A 15,607-nucleotide genomic window follows, 5' to 3' on the forward strand; every position below is an offset into this window, starting at 1 on the left:
CATTCAGATCACCATGAATAGTACTCATGGTGCAAAAAGTAGGATGCTGAATGTGCTTAAACCAAATAAACTGAGCCAGTTGCCACTAAACCACAACACATGACACCCTCATGTGAAGTGTCACATGTTCCTACTTACCTCATCATTACATCATGATCGTAATTTTACTCAAATACATTTAAAATATTTAATTTATTATGGAGAAAGTGGCAATATTCATTTACTGCATTACTACAGATTAGTCTTCAATTATTATACAGTATTGTAAAACATTAACAATTTCCGTAACAATAGCATGACAAGAATTTGGCAAAAAAAAAAAGTTTGACTGCAGGTTTAGGCAAAAAACTGTTTCTTTGGGCTGAGAAGGATAACAAGTAAAATGAATATAAAATGGATTTGAGGTATTAATTAGTTTGTTTTTGTGATTTCTAATGTATCACCTTACATGGTATTTGACTATAGCATTATTTTAGCCCAACTCTTAATTTTAAAATTTATTGGATTTACAGGGTAATTAATAATTGATTTTTTAGAATTTCCCAAAAAGTCAGTTCTGGTCACATGTGGGCTTGTGTAAAAGTGTTCTCCCCCAACCCTCTTCCCTTGAGCTTTTCTTCAAAGATCCTGTAATGTATTAAATGTGTACTGTCATCTTCCTAACCCAACTTGTTTAATATAATTACAAATAAGGGATTGACATTGTTATTGAGCTGATGACATTTGAAGGTTGAATAGGGGACGAAAAATGCTGTCTTGCAAAAAGAACAAAGCAGCAAGGGCTATTTGCATTTGTAACCACAGTTTTATTTTCTTGGCAGGACCTTTGGCTTCCATCCAAGTTCCAGACACTACCAACTTCAACATGAATGACCTCGTTGATCAGTTCAAGTCCATTGCTGCTCGTGCTGGATTTGACAATACCTACATTGACACTGCTGTGAAAGATATTTGCAGTACTGAAAAAGATGTGAAGGTGGATATCTCTGAATACATCAAAAGCATACCATCTGAATTTTCTGTAGAACAAACTATGGATCGTTATGGTTCTCATGATCAGTGAAACTTGTAATTTTTATTTTATATAATTTTTTTGCAAAAAAAGCACAAATAATTCATAATTTTATTCGAGGACAGTGTTGAGTAACGAACAAGTTTTAAAAGAAAGCCAGTGGCTTTGTGTAGTGGTTACTTGACTGTGGAGTTTTATGTTTTGAGTGGATGTGCTTGGTGTATAAATATTTCTGTGAACATCTAAACTTCAAGTTAAGATTTATTTGTTTTTCCAGCAAGAGTGATGGTTCACAGTAGGTGGATGGTGGACCATGAAATGTGCCTCAAACTTCATTGCGTAAGAATTTCAATTGTATACTGCTTAGACAGGCTTGATATTCTGATGCTACATTATAAATTGAGTCCTTGAATTATTTGTTCTCATTCCATCCGCCATGTAACCATTTATCAGAATTCATTTCATATAAGTATCTTTTAAACACAAACCTAAAGCTAAATTAGGAAAATTGGTAATTAAAGATTCACTTTAATTTTTGATAATTTGGGGCCAAGTAAGTGCCACATTCACACTATCATCATCCCTCCTGAAGACTGGTCCTAAATGAATCTCTGTATGTATGTACGTACAGTATTGTGAAGGCTGCTTAGTTAAAAATGTGATCTGGGAACAGCAGTGTGTAATACTATCCACTGATAGGTTGATAAGAGTTTTATGTCATTATATCTTCCATATAATTCATGTCTCCCAAATATCTATACAGCCTCTGCGTATCTAGATTTTTCTTTTTTAATTTTTTCTGAATGGATTACCACTAGTGAGCATGTGTAAGTGATGTATCGAGCCAGAACTTCCATTTATATACATATATATCTAAAATGTCTTAATATTCACAGTTACCTATACAACTTAGACAAACTGTGATCTCGTATAATTCAATCTGAAGTAAATTAAATGTTTTTTTTTTTCATGCACTTGTATTTTATTTTGGGGTTACCCATCTGGAGTAATAAGGTATTATAAATCAGTTTCCACAATGCATCTTTTGCATTACTTTAACTGACGTTACATTATGTAAGGAACTTTTCGTATCATTCCAAAATGCAAATTTACTTGTCTACCATAAAATAAACTTCAGAAAAGTTAAGCATGAGTCCTTAATTATAATTCATGTAGCTGCATTTTAGCAGATTTCATCTATGTTCAGATTTTCCTGAACAAGCCTCAAGCCAAACATTCTCTTCATGAACTGTACTGTAATTGTAATTTTTTTCTTAGATGTGATTCATTTAACTTTCACTGTTTTTGTTAATCTTCAAAAAAAACTTTAATTGTAGTTTTATATTTTTTCCATAAATAACTTCCTTTGCAAAGCACCTCGTGTAAATACTCAAGTTTTAGTTCAATACAATTAACTTATAAAACTACCTATACAAATTAGGATTTATTGTAAAATGGTTTAGTCAATAAATAATAGAGAAAAGACCAAGAATGTACCTCACCTTTTGTAAGTTATTTGTGTGTAGAAATTAAGAAATACCAAATTTTGTCTTTCATAGTAATTAAGAAAGGTGCAAGGATTTGCAGGAAAGTCCAGTACCAACGAAGTAATGATGAAGTACACTTTAACTGATGAGATCATGGAAGAGTGAGAGCCAAGTGAGAAAGACAAAAAAGGTTAAGGAATGAGGGGACAACAGGCTTCTGAGCAAGAGAAAAAAAAATTTCCACTGCTCATATTTGGCTAGTGCTCCAGAAGATGGCAACAACAGAAGCGCATCATTTGCTTAAAAATTACGGTTTGATGTCTCTTTTCAGCAAAAGACGATTAGTTACCAAAATGAACGGCTGTTTTTTCAGTACTTGTAACTTTCCATGGACGTTTTTGAAGCTTCCTCAAGTTTTATCATATTCATAAGAACATGCAAAGCTTGTAAGCCTTCTAATAGAGGTGTTGTGATGCTGGTGATGGGAGTTCGATCCCCTTAGATAAAACCTGATTGCCTTAAATTTCCCAAGTGCTGTATGAACTCTATGGAATTAATGCTTCCCCATGAGTATACATAAGCCCTAAGTCATATAGTACCAAAGGATTGGGAAGGGTGATGTAATGAGGTTTTATTAGGAGGGGTAGCTCCAATTCTTTGGACCAAGAACTCTTTAACCCTTAAACTGTCCAAGCAGATCTACGTTCACATGCATAGTGCTCCAAATGTAGATCTACGTTTTTTTTTACATATTTTCAAATCTTTCTTTCTTTCAACACACCGGCCGTATCCCACCGAGGCGGGGTGGCCCAAAAGGAAAAACAAAAGTTTCTCCTTTCACATTTAGTAATATATACAGGAGAAGGGGTTACTAGCCCCTTGCTCCTGGCATTTTAGTCGCCTCTTACAACACGCATAGCTTACGGAGGAAGAATTCTGTTCCACTTCCCCATGGAGATAAGAGGAAATAAACAAGAACAAGAGCTAGTAAGAAAATAGAAGAAAACCCAGAGGGGTGTGTATACATATGCTTGTACATGTATGTGTAGTGTGACCTAAGTGTAAGCAGAAGTAGCAAGACGTACCTGAAACCTTGCATGTTTATGAGACAGAAAAAACACCAGCAATCCTACCATCGTGTAAAACAAATACAGGCTTACGTTTTACACTCACTTGGCAGGACGGTAGTACCTCCCTGGGCGGTTGCTGTCTACCAACCTACTACCTTCAATATTTTCAAATATAAAAAAAAAAGTAGATCAAAGTTTTTTATACATTTTTAAATGTAAAAAAAAAAAAATCTTTTTTTTACATACTTTCAAATGTTGAAAAAACGTAGATCTATGTTTGGACAGTTTAAGGGTTAAGGGAGGTTTGTAAGTTACAAGAAAGAAAAATTCTAAATAGGCTGAATATGCACTTTATTACTGATTTTATAGCTGACATAGGTTAAAAAATAATGAATAGGTTGTGTTAGGTTAAATTAGGACTCGCAAAATCATAATGACGTGACTTGCTCGCCACAAGTTCAATCCCTGCCTATGGTATGGTAGGTTAAATTAGATTTTGATCAAAAGCATGACAGGTTCTGTATCTTTGATTTTTTCCTTTTTTTTATTGCCTTGATGCACAAAGTGATCCTCACCTGTTTTTAATGATATGGTAATATTTTTATTATATTAAAGCATTACTCCAGTAAGGGGTCATCTAGGGTTTGATTCCTAGGAGGGAAGGTTAACTGCAATTCCTTGGAACAAGAAGCCTTTATCAGCATCAAGGAAACCCTTTGAAAGGAATGTGACTGTGCCACATTCACATACTCAAGAGGTGTATTAGCCTTCTGTTATCCATTCAGGGTCATTTTAGTTTTTACAGTACTGGAAAAAATGTCATTACAACCATCTAATAATCACTGATATTTGCCAGGGTGACTTCCATAATCAGTAATCGGGTACAATAAATTTACTGAGTTATGAAATTATATCTCAAAGGGATGAGGTAATATGTTGTCTCAAACCACCTCCATCAGATGGACCTTACATCATTAATTCAAATATTAAGCAGTAATATTATAATGTTAATTTAATTAGCAGTTTTGTTCCAGAGGGGTGGAAGAGCCCAGGTTCTCCCCCTCCATTACATACCCCTCAAGGAGCTCACAAAGGTCAGTAGGTGGTATCATGTGTTAGCAAATCATATAAAAAAAAAAAAAGATTTATTAGATTAGGCTATCCCACCCTCCATCATTGCATATTCTTAAAGATGCAGGATACTGTTTGTTTCCATTGTACTTTCTTCAAAATCTTGACCTTACCTTTTTCTACTAATTATTGTTATTATTATTATAATCAAAAAGAAGTGCTAAACCTACAAGGGTCATTCAGCACCACTGGGCTGGGAAGGATACAGGGGTAATGGGTAGGGAGAGGGATGATTGTTAGGTTATGGAGTGCAGTGGATAGTGCAGGGGTAGAGAGTAGCAAGAGATTGAGGTAGAGAGGGCTGTGAGGAGTACTAGAGGCATCATCAAAGTTTGTGCAGTAAATCAGATGCTGTCAAAAAGTTAATGAAAGAGTCTGGGTTAAAGAAGGGTCCATGAGCAAGAAGGGAAGATAAAGGGCATTAGAGCGGTGATGGCATCGGAGGTAAATTCTGCATGCTCTTCGATAGTGGGGGCAGTCCAACAGAATATGGCTAACAGCAACGGGCACTTGACAATTCTCACAGAGTGGAACAGGATGCCTCTCCATTCCTTGGATCAAAAGCTCCTCAATAGCAGGTTTAGAAGGATATGGCAGTGCTGTATGACCCTTATGGGTTTAATGCTTAGTTATGATTATAGTAATTTGAAGGATATGGTGAAGCACTATTTATTAAATTAAGTCTTCTTTGTCCTCTTAGACTGCAGGGTGATGAATAACTCATTAAGCTTTTCTTTCATCATATTTTCTAGTTTATCTAATTTGTCTTCTAATTTTTTTGTTTCTGTTACATATTCATTTACCTCTGCTACACACTGTTCAGCACTTTCCTTATGAGAATCTTCACTGGATCTTGCAATTAAGATGGCTGCCTGAACTGTACTCTTGGGGATTTGATACTTACGGAATTGCCATCTCCCAGATCGCTTCTTGTTCACATAAACTTTCTCTTCATGGTTTATTGTAGAGATGTTAATTAAAAGTTTTGCCAGACGGTGTGGAAATAACCAAAACATTGTAACAGCACTAGTTAGCTTCTCAAATGTAATGAGGTATGATGCTTGCTTGGACAGCCTTTCAATTTCACCAAGTCGCTCCAGATTAGATATGTCGTCCACAGCAAGACCAATGAGAAGATTGGCCATAAGGATACACACAAGAAAGAGGAACACTGTTAGGAAAATGTACACGAGGTAAGTAGGTTGAGAGTCTACTAGCTCTGTGTAATCCAACTCTCCAATCATCATCATGAATGTCTTTACTAGACTGGTAAAGAAACTGCTGAATTCCTTTTTATCATAAAATAAAACCATAAAACTTGCTGCAAACCCAATCAGTAGGCCAATAAATGCAGCAATGAATTTAATAGCTGACTTAGCAATCCGTGTGAACATGAGGACATTGGATCCAAGGATGGGGAGTCGTCCACACAACATCATCAACTCTACCCACCCAAAAAACACAGATGTTGCAGCCACTTGTCTCTCCACTGACATTTTCCCGGATGTTGAGTTTGTAAAGTTGGTCTCCAGTTCAGGACTTGTTCCTCCTACGAATACAACGTAAGCAGATGCTCCTAATGCAATAACCTTTGTCAGTGTTTCCCAGTGTTTTATGTACCTTTTGGCATTGCCAATTATGGTAAACAGCTCAGGCCACAAGATGACAGAATACATAAATATGTGTAAATACCGAAATGTACCAAGAGCCAAGGTCTTCTCTGACTCCTTCTTGTATACCGAGACAATGTACACTGTATGAAGTACGAGAAAAATGAAGAAGCAGACAATTTTACTGTAAAAGAAAAACCTGATTCTGTTCCATTTAATACCAAGGAAAGATTCTACAAGTGGATGTTTTAGGAGAGGTTCTGCTTCCGTGTTGTTAAGGTCATATATGAGAGAGCTTTGTATGCCTCCTTGCTGTGACAGTATGACCGAGTAGTCGAATGTTACGTGGAAGTTGGGGTCATGTTGAGGCTCATTGGACACTTGAATACGATTGTCAAAAAGTTGTTTGAGAAGGTCTGTGGCTGACGGAAGGTACTTTAGTAACAGTGAACAGCGAGATGTACCATCTATATCCTTACGTGTCAGGTGGTCTCCATTGTTCAGCAGCAGATCACAGCAATCGATTGAACTACTGCGAACAGCATAGAGGAAGGGTTCAATACCCTCATTATCTGGCTTGGTGATAAGTTTATTTATACGACCAGTGTCGAGCAGGTGGGTGAGGCTGGTGGAGCAGCCCTTGTAACAAGCACCGTGTACTACCGATTCTCCACTTTGTGTCACCACTAAGGGATCTGCCCCCATGGATAATAACAGCTGCACACCCTTAGAAAACCGAAAGCAGGCAGCTAAAAAGAGAGGGGATTCTCCTTGATTGTTTGTAGAGTTGACATCTACTCCAGCATCAAACAACATCTGCAGTACTTCTAGGAGTGCATTTTCACAAGAGGCTTCACATTCCTTCACAATGGCTGTGTGCATGACTCCATCACCATTGTTGTTACGCGAGTGTAGCAGCTCACTAGAAACTTTGTGCTCTAGCAGGAGGGATAGTATTTCAGTACTATGAGCATGGGCAGCCAGGTGCAAGAGGCAGCACCCATCACTGTCCAGCAAGCTTACATCTGGACTGTAGTTCATCATGATCCTGGTAATGGAAGCATTCCCAAGCCTCACAGCCATCTGCATAGGAGTGTCCCCGACCCGAACTCCTTCTGCAGAAGGTGGGACTGAGCAGTGTGTGTCTGGCGAGGCCCCATTCTTGAGCAGCTCAACCACACCTTTCAGCCAGCCCTCACAGACAGCCGTGTACAGTGATGTATTGCCAAGCCCATCTACCATCTCCACCTGCATTCAAGTAATTCATTAGTATAAGTTATAAACAAATGTGATATACAGTTTAACTTTTTATTACAGGGTTCATGATATTGACAGTAATTAACCACATATTTACTGGTGACAAAAGAATATGTATTATATTTTTGTAAATACATTACGAAAAAGAAAGCAAAATAACACAAAGCAGACTGCTGACAAAGAGTTTCATTGTGAACCTGAAGTATTATACAATGATCCTATTTCCGTCAAGAAGGTGCTCTAATGCTGGTGAAGGACTCTAGGCTCAAAGAATCTGAGCAACACTCCCTTTCCTTAGATGAAATCTGATTACCTCCCATTTCCCAGATGCTGTATGACCTGTATGAGTTTATTGATTAAGCATGACTAAAACAATAATAAGCCATAATAAAATAATACTTCTCTTTTTACCTGATTGAGGATTAAAAATTTTACACAGCTCAATTTATGTGCTAAAGCCTATTTTCCTACCTGTGTTTATTTCTCACAGCCAAAAAAAAAAAAGCTGTCTAACACTAGGCTACCATTTTTCTGCTATGTAAACATGGATTCTGAACCACAGACCCCCTCAAGGAAAGTTTCTTGATGCTGGTGAGGGGCTCTTGATCTAGGAAATTGGATCTGTGCTCCAGTTCCTTGAATTAAGCCTGAATACCTTCCATTCCATCCCCCTCCACAGGCGCTGTATAATCCTACGGGTTTAGCGCTTCTCCATTATAATAATAATGAACTTTAGCCTTGCCCTGCCTAAGACTGGAATCCAGAACATTTTACTCGTACACTGAATGCTCTAACCACTGAACCATAAGGGTTACAAGTTTATGATAATCTAACCACTGAGTTACATGTCAGGTATAAGAATGACAACTTACATGAGCATTGTGCTGGAGAAGGAGCCTGAGAATGGGTAAATGTTGGAGGTGAGTGGCTGCATGGAGGGGGGAGAGACCTGCACACACCTCCCTCGTCGCCTGCGGTGCCTCCAGCAGCAGCTGTCGTACCTCCTCCACATCACAAAGCTGAATGGCCTAGGGTAAATAAACACTATCACTGACATTATTAAAATCATTGTTTTAGATACGTTTTAAGTGATATACATTTGAGACGTAATGTAATGTGTCCTCAAACGTAAAACTGATAATTGCTGATTATTGTTGCCTTCAAGGGAGAGAGGTGCCTTGATACTAAAGATGAGCTCTTGAACCAATGAGTTGGAGTCACCCTCCTTTTCCTTGGATCAATCCTGATGATTACCTCCATTTCCCGAAGAGATGTATGACCCCAGATGGCATAGCGCTTCCCCATGAACATAGTAATAATAACAGTTATGATAAATACAACACTGGTAATATGTATTCTGAAATGTTGATATAATTCGGTGGTGCCCCGTGGCCTGGTGGCTAAAGCTTGCTTCACACGGTGAGTTCTGGGTTCGATTCCCAGCGAGGGTAGAAACATTGGGTGTGTTTCTTTACAACGGCTGTCTATGTTCACCCATCAGTAAAATGTGTACCTGGGTGTTAGTCGACTGGCATGGGTCGCGTCCTGAGACAATTGACCTAATTTGCCCGAAATGCTCTTCATAACAAGCGGCTCTGCTGTATAGTCCTTGTGGCTTAGCGCTTCTTTTTTGATTATAATAATAATAACAAGCGGCTCTCTATATGACACTGTCATTGATGTCAGCTGGGCCTGTATACCATTTACATGTACTTACAGTAAATATATTATTATTGTTGTTACCCCTCAAGGCAGGTTCCTTGATGCTGGTGAGGGGCTCTTGATCTAGGAAACTGGATCTGTGCTCCAGTTCCCTGTGATATATATATATATATATATATATATATATATATATATATATATATATATATATATATATATATATATATATATATAATGTCGTGCCGAATAGGCAGAACTTGCGATCTTGGCTTAAATAGCAACGCTCATCTTGCCATATAGGACAAGTGAAAATTTGTGTATGCAATAATTTCGCCAAAATCATTCTGAACCTAACGAAAAAAAAATATATTTGATTGTGTTTGCCTAGTATTAAATTGCTGTATAGCCCTTGTGGCTTAGCGCTTCTTTTTGATTATAATAATAATAATTAGTATTAAATTATTGTAAACAAATCTAAAATATATTTAGTTGGGTTAGGCTAAAATAAATTGTTCTTGTTATAACAAGGTTAGGTAAGTTTTCTACGATTCTTTTGGTGCAAAATTAAAATTTTTTACATTAACATTAATGAAAAAAGAAATCTTTAAACGTATAAGAGAAAATTTCAGAAAGGACTTAATTTTAAATGAGTTCTTGCTAATTGACCAGTTTTACATATTCGGCACGACATATATATATATATATATATATATATATATATATATATATATATATATATATATATATATATATATATATATATATATATATATATATATATATAATATATATATATACGTATATATATAGTGTGTGTGTGCAAATCGACACACCAATCCCAGATTTGGTCTCCACGTAATAATTTGAACAAGCTTCTTTTGATCGGCTTCAAACTTCCAACATTAGTGTATTGTTGTTAGGTAAGACACATATGCAACAGTTAGGTATCTTGATTATGAAACGTTTCGCCTACACAGTAGGCTTCTTCAGTCAAGTACAGAAAAGTTGATAGAAGCAGAAGATACTTGAAGACGATGTAATCAGTCCATCACCCTTAAAGTTTTGAGGTGGTCAGTCCCTCAGTCTGGAGAAGAGCATTGTTCCATAGTATGAAACAATATTGTTTCATACTATGGAACAATGCTCTTCTCCAGACCCCCTCAAGGAAGGTTCCTTGATGTTGCTGAGGGGCTCTTGATTTAGATAATTGGATCTGTGCTCCAGTTCCCCGAATTAAGCCTGAATGCCTTCCACATCCCCCCCAGGCGCTGTATAATCCTCCGGGTTTAGCGCTTCCCCCTTGACTGAGGGACTGACCACCTCAAAACTTCAAGGGTGATGGACTGATTACATCGTCTTCAAGTATCTTCTGCTTCTATCAACTTTTCTGTACTTGACTGAAGAAGCCTACTGTGTAGGCGAAACGTTTCATAATAAAGATACCTAACTGTTGCATATGTGTCTTACCTAACAACCTGTCGGTATTTTATACCATTTTAATGTTCATTAGTGTATTCTCAGAAGGTCGGGATTGTTATTGAAGTGTGTAGTGCAAATTTGCAAATTTTATTTATAAAATGCGTGTATTTTTTTGTAAATTAACTTTGGCATGCATTTTCTTAACGGCTCTAATCATTAATAGCTGATGTGACTTATGAAAAGAATGATACTTTTTGGGTTTAGGCTGTGTAGGTTCAAAACTTTCCAAATTATGCACCAAAAACGCATCCAATGGGTGGTAATCATATTATGTTGCAAAATAGGGTCCAGGGACAAGGCCTCAACATTCAACTAATTTGTTGTCGTGGTCTTACCTGGAGTTTACCTGGAGAGAGTTCCGGGGGTCAACGCCCCCGCGGCCCGGTCTGTAACCAGGCCTCCTGGTGGATCAGAGCCTGATCAACCAGGCTGTTACTGCTGGCTGCACGCAAACCAACGTACGAGCACAGCCCGGCTGATCAGGAACCGACTTTAGGTGCTTGTCCAGTGCCAGCTTGAAGACTGCCAGGGGTCTGTTGGTAAGCCCCCTTACGTATGCTGGTTGTTTCTAACACACAAAATGTACCCACTTTGTTAACTAATTTGGCCAGCGTTTTGAAAAAAAAAGTAAGTATTGCTCAGCATACATACCGAGAAGAGTGGATGGATACAAAACAAGTATATTTCAACATGATACACTGTATAGAAATGCATGAGTGCATGTTGAAAGCCATAGGTATGCAACGCATTTCGGATCTCCATGCAAGACTAGTACTATTGTTATGTCTCTGATGGACGAACCTGGTTAGCTAATCTGGCTAGCATTCTGAAGAAAAAGTAAGTACGTATTGGTCAGCTTACATACCGAGAAGAGTGGATGTATCTCGGTGCAAGACTGTGGTACTGTGTTGTGCGCCTCTGGTGGACGAGTATTGAAGGTACCACTGGAGGATCCAGCAGTCCTCACTACCACCGTCATCTGATCGTCCTCAACACCTTCTTCCACGTCTTCCATCTGGCTGCTGTGGTTTCTCCTCCACCTGCTGTTGCTGGTCATGCTGCTGGTCATGCTGATCCGGAAGTTGGAAGACCTTCGACTGAGGCAGAGAAAATTTGAGACGAAAATTAATAGTAGGAGTGATAATGTTTCTGTTTCATTATGTTTTATAGTAAAATAATTATGACGAATATTCCAAGAACGAACTTTATCAGTGTCATTATTATTATTAATTTTAATATAATTTTGGTAATAAACGAATTTTTAACTATTGAAATTAATGATTAATAATGCAAATTACAGTACAGTAATTACTATATTATTACTAATAAATACTATACCGTCCTCCCTTCCATGTCAAAAACTTCCACATAACTTTGATCACTGCTGCACTCGTGCCTTGTCCTGAAGCTTTGTGCAAACTTCCTGCAATATATACAAGTGTGGTAATTAAGGGATTGATGAATTTTTAAGGGACTGATCAGGGTCAATGAGGTCAGGGAGGGGGTCTGGAGGTAACAACACCCCATCGGGACTGCCAAACTGAACATTTTTAGGGTAAACGCTTAATTTTCTCAGGGTAGATTCCTCGATAATCCATTTGTGATTTGTGTTTGAGCTGGGTTAATTGTTTACTGCTTTACGTTCAACTTTAGATTAATAAATGGCGGTTGTCTTGTTAATATTTTACAAACATTAGTACATAGCATATTGTATACTTATACTGTTTCACGAACTATTTTTCTTATACAAAATTCAGGGCACAAAAAAATCAGGGTAAATATTTTCTGCCGCCTTCCCCCAGTATGCACACCAGAGCCAGCAGGTGTCAGGAGACTCCACCCACCTAGGTAAGTCAGTTGAGTCGAAGACACTACCAGCAAACTCCAAGTAACAGTGGTGCAATATGTTTCAATAACAAACACCAGGTGGGACAGATAAGTGACACACATGCGTTGTACAGTATATCTATTATTAACTCAGAGCACCGGAAGGGTGGTCAAGGCGCCCGCTCAGACTAACACCTGTAATGAGATGACCAAAGCCTTACTTAGCTCTTTATATGGCCAGTAGGTATACCCATTTGTGAATGTCTGGTGTTGTTGCTTGCATGACCCTTATGGGTTGAGTTCTTCTCCTTAATTATAATAATAATAATAGTAACGATGTCCACTAAGCTTTTGTTAGGCATACACTTATCTGCATAATGATCTAGACGTTATATTAAATTTCAGGTATAATATTTGCCTTTAATGGGCAAATATCAACACTAGTTTAATAATGGCAATTAAAAGTAAAAATTCTAAATTTTAGAAATTTTGCTAGTTTTTTTCAAGTACATTAGATAATTACTCCATCATTATTGTAAGGAAGCGTCGACCATGCTGTGCCCTGACTCACTCTCCGGTTAGTATTGTGCCAGTTTATTAACAGGGAGAGAGAAGGATGTAATAAATTACAGGCTAGTACCATAAATGTATCACAGAACGGGTAGAGCTCGAACCCAAGGTTCAAGACCCGTGTGTTAACCACTGGTGACTTGCTTGCAACCGTGTTATTACAATTTCATGAGTAATATGCACATTATACAAATAATTGGAAAAATATCATTATATATGTAGGTATTGACGAAATATTTAAAAAGAAGTGAATTCATAACGAAAAATCAGCGAAAATACGTGGATGGCAAATCCTGCCATATACGTACTAGAGTTTAGGAAAAACGTATCCATCAAATCAAAGGATTACAGTGCGGGGTTTACAGATTTTGGTTATTGTGTGGTTTACATGTAATAAGATACTAATTACAGAGGGGGCCACTAGAACACCTAGCATGGCTAGGCATTTCGGGCAAACTTAGATTAATTCTTAATCCATGGACCAAAGTATAGCTCTGGACACAGACCTCACATGAAGTCTGATACACAAACCACAGGAACAGGCAGAGGTAAAAGGAAAGGCACTTGAGTAGGTCAAGGAACATTTGAGGAACAGAAGACAGTGATAGTGAGGGAGGACGCATCAGGCTTCGTAAGGGTGACCTGCGGGTTCCCCATGATTCAGTATTAGGACATATACTCTTCCTAATAATAATATGATAGGGATGAAGAGGCTAGAAATAAATGGGTAGAGTACTATCGCCGACACTGTTAATTAACGGTATCCGTGGTTCAGTCGCCGGTCGAGTGGAAATATTGGGCAGGGTACCTTGCACCTGTTTTCCCTGTTCACCTAGCAGTAAGTAGGTACCTGGGTGTTAGCCGACTGGTGTGGGTGGCATCCTGGGGGACAAGATTAGAGGACCACAATGGAAATAAGACAGTCCTCGATGACGCATTGACTTTTATAGGTTATCTTAGGTGGCTAACCCTTCGGGTTAAAAATTCGAACAAATCTCATCTCGCCTCAGCTTTCTTTTGAAACTCGTGGTTAGTACAACTTAAATACCTGTGATTCATTAGTATTCTCCACTCTAAAATGAAGGTTATTATCAGCGTATCTGTTAACTGTTGTTGCTTGTACAGCTTTTGTTGCCATCTTTTAAAAAGAATTTATCCAGGGGTGTTCACACTTATACTTTATACATGACCATATACTTTGAGTGTGCACGGGAGACACTTGTCCTTTAGGTGTGTACAAAGAGATACCACGGGCGGGGATTGAACCCGCGATCAGTCTCAAAACTCCAGACATTCGCGTTAGCCACTGGACCAGCTAGCCATGCCCGTGGTATGGTTTGTTTGCAATCGTGTCATTACGATTTCGTGAGTTATGTTGACGGCTTTGAGGGGACTTGAGCTAGAGTTCGTCACGGCCACGCTAGCTGGAGATCCGTCTGTAAAAACTTGCATTTGTGGTCACAGTGGTGTCTATGCTAACCTTCCTATGGTGTAGAAATATACCTAGTTGGACGAATATTATTGTGGCTAGCTGGTCCAGTGGCTAACGCGACGGTCTGGAGTTTTGAGACTCTGATCGCGGGTTCTGTCCCTGCCCGTGGTGTGGTTTGTTTGCAATCGTGTCATTACGATTTCGTGAGTCATGATAATCATAATGTCGTACACACCCGTAACTCACAACCAGATAATAAATTGGCTTTTTTTACACGACAAGGTGAGTACAACAAGTTTAGTACACAATTTAAGAGGTTGAACCAAGAGCTAGAGCTTTCCAGAAAGGTTTTTTTAAAATCTACAAGCTGACTGATAGACCATGACAGTATGGAAAGCTTTATTAGACAACGTTTCTCTTGAAGATTAAGCTTTATCAAGTTAATGAAAAAGCTAGATCTCCAAGAGAAATAGTATCTAACAAAAGTACAGTATCTATTTATTAGACCTCTCTGACTCAAAAGTATAATCATGTATACATAAATACATGTAGATAATTAGATAGATAATTATAAATAGGTAATTAAAATTACGTAATTATACACTAAATTGTTATCTGTTTACAATAATGTATTTACCACTGAACATATCATTGCTTGTTAATCTTAAGTTAATTTTAAGCCTGCTCATAATGCTCTGCATACAAGGGGCTTTGGCATGTTGCACTGTAATAACTTTGTACTTCACTGTATCATGTTCAAATTAATAAATAAATAAAAAATAAATAAATAAATAAACACAGGTTAAGCCACTCACGTAAGAGAAAAGTTGTCTGCTGGACGTAATGTGTGTATAGTGTTCTGGATGAACTGTTCCCCTCAAGGAAGGTTCCTTGATGTTGGTGAGGGGCTCTTGATTTAGGGAATTGGATCTGTGCTCCAGTTTCCCAAATTAAGCCTGAATGCCTTCCACATCCCCCCCCCCAGGCGCTGTATAATCCTCTGGGTTTAGCGCTTCCCCCTTGATTATAATAATAATAATAATCTGGATGAACTGCATAAATGCTTTTGA

At 38.0% G+C, this 15,607-nt stretch overlaps 2 protein-coding genes across 3 annotated transcripts in view; one reads left to right on the forward strand and one right to left on the reverse strand.

Annotated features, from left to right (window-relative positions):
• The window catches only part of LOC128702108 (cytoskeleton-associated protein 5-like), an 81,207-nt gene extending 78,703 nt beyond the window's left edge, over positions 1–2,504 (forward strand). For both annotated transcript variants that reach the window (XM_070102862.1, XM_070102863.1), the window contains one exon: positions 822–2,504. In XM_070102862.1, the coding sequence (XP_069958963.1) occupies positions 822–1,063 (242 nt within the window). In that variant the 3' untranslated portion in view covers positions 1,064–2,504. The remainder of the gene's footprint in view (positions 1–821) is intronic.
• A 1,399-nt stretch (positions 2,505–3,903) lies between these two features.
• LOC128702112 (transient receptor potential channel pyrexia-like) lies at positions 3,904–12,753 on the reverse strand. The gene is made up of 5 exons (XM_053796132.2): positions 12,553–12,753; positions 12,047–12,131; positions 11,574–11,805; positions 8,440–8,595; positions 3,904–7,558 (listed from the first exon to the last, which is right to left on the reverse strand). Exons 1-5 carry the CDS (start codon positions 12,656–12,658, stop codon positions 5,378–5,380), a joined length of 2,760 nt encoding a protein of 919 aa, XP_053652107.2. The 5' UTR covers positions 12,659–12,753; the 3' UTR covers positions 3,904–5,377.
• Between the last annotated feature and the right edge of the window lie 2,854 nt (positions 12,754–15,607).

This window comes from Cherax quadricarinatus, chromosome 83 (genome assembly GCF_038502225.1).
Source record: "Cherax quadricarinatus isolate ZL_2023a chromosome 83, ASM3850222v1, whole genome shotgun sequence".
NCBI lineage: Eukaryota > Metazoa > Arthropoda > Malacostraca > Decapoda > Parastacidae > Cherax > Cherax quadricarinatus.

Bases quoted from the DNA above. Each gene is read 5' to 3' on its own strand.
- LOC128702112 (XM_053796132.2), bottom strand. From the start codon at position 12,658: ATGTGTGTCACTTATCTGTCCCACCTGGTGTTTGTTATTGAAACATAT. The intron at 12,132-12,552 runs GTGGGTGGAGTC...TATATATTGCAG, and splicing joins GACTCAACTGACTTACCTAG to GAAGTTTGCACAAAGCTTCA. The intron at 7,559-8,439 runs GTAAGTTGTCAT...ACTTGAATGCAG, and splicing joins TTCTCCAGCACAATGCTCAT to GTGGAGATGGTAGATGGGCT.